We start from the raw sequence: 3,412 nt of genomic DNA on the forward strand, positions 1-3,412 counted from the left end.
CCCCAGAGACGCAGGAACATGGACCCTACGTCACAGTCACCTCTGGAAGATACCCTGGGCAACCTTTACGCAAAACAGAAAGCTCTCCGCACGTGAAGTAAGCACTCCCAGTCTCAGCGGGGAGAACGCTTCCGCGTCTGGGCCTGCGGAAGGGCGCGCCTAGGCCGGTGCCCAGTCTGTCTCCCCCACGGTGTGTGCGCCTTGGGCAGAGCTGGGCCGGGCTCAGGCCAAGTCTGTCTGACCTACGACGAGACGCCAAGGAGGCCGGAGTCTGGGCTCCACTACCAGCCCACCTCGCGCCACCCCCCACCCCCACCCGGCCCCAACAGTCTGCAGACATCGTTGCAGTAAGGCTGGTGCCAGTCACACCCTTTTTTCTCCCCTGGGCTCAGCGATAGAATTTAAATACACATCCAACTGCTTCTCAGACCTTGGGCGGAGGCCAGACCAGCAACAGAAGCACCTCACTCTTGCTACGCGATAAGCAAAACACGTAAAAAGAGGAAAAGCCTCTCCCCCTTTCTTCATGGAGGTGCTCCCCTTCTGCATGGCCTGCAGGGCCGCGGATATGGCCTGTGGACCCTGATGCCACCACTGGCCATCCTGGGAGTCAAGAACAGGACAGGCTCGAGGGGCAAATTCTAGAAAGGGTGAAGAAAACAGACCATCTCCTCCAGCTCAGGGAAATCACGTTCCCTTGTATGAAGGGGAAACCCTGAACAGGGTCGCTTTGCAGACCTGAGTCTCCATCTTCTCCCAAACTGCCTCTTACTTAATTAAAACCACACAGTCACTCAAAAACATGCTCGTACCTAACGAGGAAGCAATGCCTTCAATGTGAGACTTCTTCAGGATCTGGGCTCCCGTGCTTTTCACCTTAACTCTGCAGGGACAGGAATGGCCGTTATACGCCACCAGCCATGACACCAAGACGTTTTCAAACATGTTTTGCTTTCGACGACAAAAGAATTAGATTCATTTTCTTCCTTTGCACCCTTCCACTCAAACCAAAAGTCAAGGCCAACTGGGAATTCATGCACCTCAGGTGAGAGGCAGCAAGGACCCTGGTGAATGTTTTTTTGTTTTTGCTTTTCCCCTTTTAAGACTGAAAAGGCTGGCTGGATTTAAGAGCAAAAATGAATTCAGGGCTTCCCTGGTGGCGCAGTGGTTGAGAGTCCGCCTGCCGATGCAGGGGACACGGGTTCGTGCCCCGGTCCGGGAGGATCCCACACGCCACAGAGTGCCTGGGCCTGTGAGCCATGGCTGCTGAGCCTGCGCGTCCAGAGCCTGTGCTCCGCAACGGGAGAGGCCACAACAGTGAGAGGCCCACATACCGCAAAAAAAAAAAAAAAAAAAGAATTCAAATTTTGACTTTTATGCGGCAAATCCCACTTTCAACTGCACAAATAACTCCTTTGTTAGATTTTCAGGGTAGAGGATAATGTCACTAAAAGCGGTTTACAGACCAGCAGGTGTGTTTCAGTTTAAAAGGATGGGCTTTCCTTTCAAACTCTATTCAATTACCTTCCCAGCCTTGGGGAAAGTGTGAGCTGTGGACTAAGCAGGCTTAGGAGCGGCTCTGAAGAAAGAGGGATGGAGACGCAGGGAGGCAGGGGGCAGGAGCTGACTTGGTTTCATTCTCTATTTAGAATTGGGAATTCTCCCGTCAGACACACATGACCTGGGCATTTTAATCATTCCTGGTTATCTACGTCCTTCCACCACGGACGATCAAGAACACAACATAACGTGCTTCCCCCACACCCATGCGTTTGCCTTCTGAACGCTAAACGACAGTTTCTTATGAGAGGCACAGGCTCAAACATCAAATATCCCAAAACTCAGGGGGCTGGCACACAAGTTTCTGAAAAAAAGACACACAAATACATCTGTGGGAAGGAAACAGCCCTACTTGAACCCCAACGAGCGTTTACCTCGCGTTTAATTTACATTCGTTCCATTTTTGTACTGATGTCGCTGGACATCAGTACCTCGTATACATCTTCAATTTCCAAACTTCCGTGAAATAAAATCAGTTGTTTTCCTCTTTGGGTTATTTTGACCCCATTTATAACTAAAAAGATAAGAAGCCCTTAAGAGTGCTCTCGCTTTTTTGGGGAGGGAGTGGTGGTATCCGGAATCCCATATGGAAAAAAGATAGTATCACAAAAACACAACACTTAACTTTTCGTCTAGGGAAAGTATCTGAACGTTTAGAAAAAATCCCTTTTTTCTCTTATTTTTGGCTGACTTCTCAGTTCCGGCCAAGACCTACATTAGAAAAAAAAAAGAAAAAGAAACCTTGTTACTAAGACACAACAAACAGCTAACACAATGTAAGAAGCCGTGGCGACCCATAAATACAAATGCAGCAGCAGATTCTTAAAGGAGCAAAGGACTCCAGAAGCGGGGAAACCGAGGCACAAGGTGCAGCAGCAGATCCAGACCAGAACCAGGGTTTTATCTGGCCCTCTTCCCACTATACTGCTGGGAAGTCTCCCCGAGATACTCCTGTTATTTACTATCAGGGCTCCCGGCCAGCTATTTCCTTGAGTTACAGCCTTACGTGCCTTTTTATAGCTGACTCTGTTAAATTTGTTTTTTTTTTCCCCCAGTGTGAGGGAAAAAAAAGACACTTTCGGAAGCATAACCTTGTAAGCACTCAACCAAAACCCGATTAGACGGGGAAGGAGGGAGAATCGGTGCCAACCGAGAGGAGCGCCAACTGTTCAGACTCAATTATTTCGCTGAAGCAGCTCCTAGGTATCTCCTGATAAAGATTTTACTTGTCACCCGAAAGTCATTTCTAATTCCTGAAATTACAGAAGAATGGCTGTCACCTTTGCAGGCCATAATCGCTTTTTCCATCTGCAGAGGACATACTTGGCATCCATCATGATTTAGACTCATGTGGTAAGCAGTAATGATTTGGCACAAACAAAGTACTTGAAGGTCTGACGCGATGTGCCCTGCAACAAAATTTGCACGGTGGTTTATAACATTGTTTGCTTCCCATTTCAACGCAGACACAACCCTCAAGGGCAAAGGTTAGCGGGGCTGATCCTCAAGGAGATGGTTCAATTCCATCATCCTGCACTGAGTGGGCTCAATGCCAAAAAGAAGTGACTGGCCTCAGTGCCTAGGGAGACGCCTGGATGATTTTCATAAATAAAATACAGCAAAAGTCCCTCCCAAAGGCTCTGTCTAGATTATTTTTAAAAGGCTCCTGAATAAATCAGCCTGCCTCCAACGTCGGCGGGAGAGGCGTTGTAAACAATCAAAGCTTAAAAACAATCAGAGCTTACAACCCTCCCATGTTTGGGGAGTTAACAGTTGACCACAGCGCAAAAAAATAAAATCAGAGGAAAATGACTGCTCTTTTGGCTGCCGTGTCCCTGAAAGGACTGGACAG

At 48.3% G+C, this 3,412-nt stretch overlaps 1 protein-coding gene across 1 annotated transcript in view; it reads right to left on the reverse strand.

The window, feature by feature from the left end:
- Positions 1-2,897, reverse strand: part of PWWP3A (PWWP domain containing 3A, DNA repair factor) — a 13,410-nt gene extending 10,513 nt beyond the window's left edge. Inside the window, exons 1-3 of the mRNA XM_007460388.1 lie at positions 2,841-2,897; positions 2,186-2,271; positions 813-883 (exon numbers count right to left, since the gene is read on the reverse strand). Coding sequence (XP_007460450.1) covers positions 813-883; positions 2,186-2,271; positions 2,841-2,897 — 214 coding nt within the window. The remainder of the gene's footprint in view (positions 1-812; positions 884-2,185; positions 2,272-2,840) is intronic.
- Between the last annotated feature and the right edge of the window lie 515 nt (positions 2,898-3,412).

Source organism: Lipotes vexillifer, unplaced genomic scaffold (assembly GCF_000442215.2).
Source record: "Lipotes vexillifer unplaced genomic scaffold, Lipotes_vexillifer_v1.1 scaffold225, whole genome shotgun sequence".
NCBI classification, from domain to species: domain Eukaryota; kingdom Metazoa; phylum Chordata; class Mammalia; order Artiodactyla; family Lipotidae; genus Lipotes; species Lipotes vexillifer.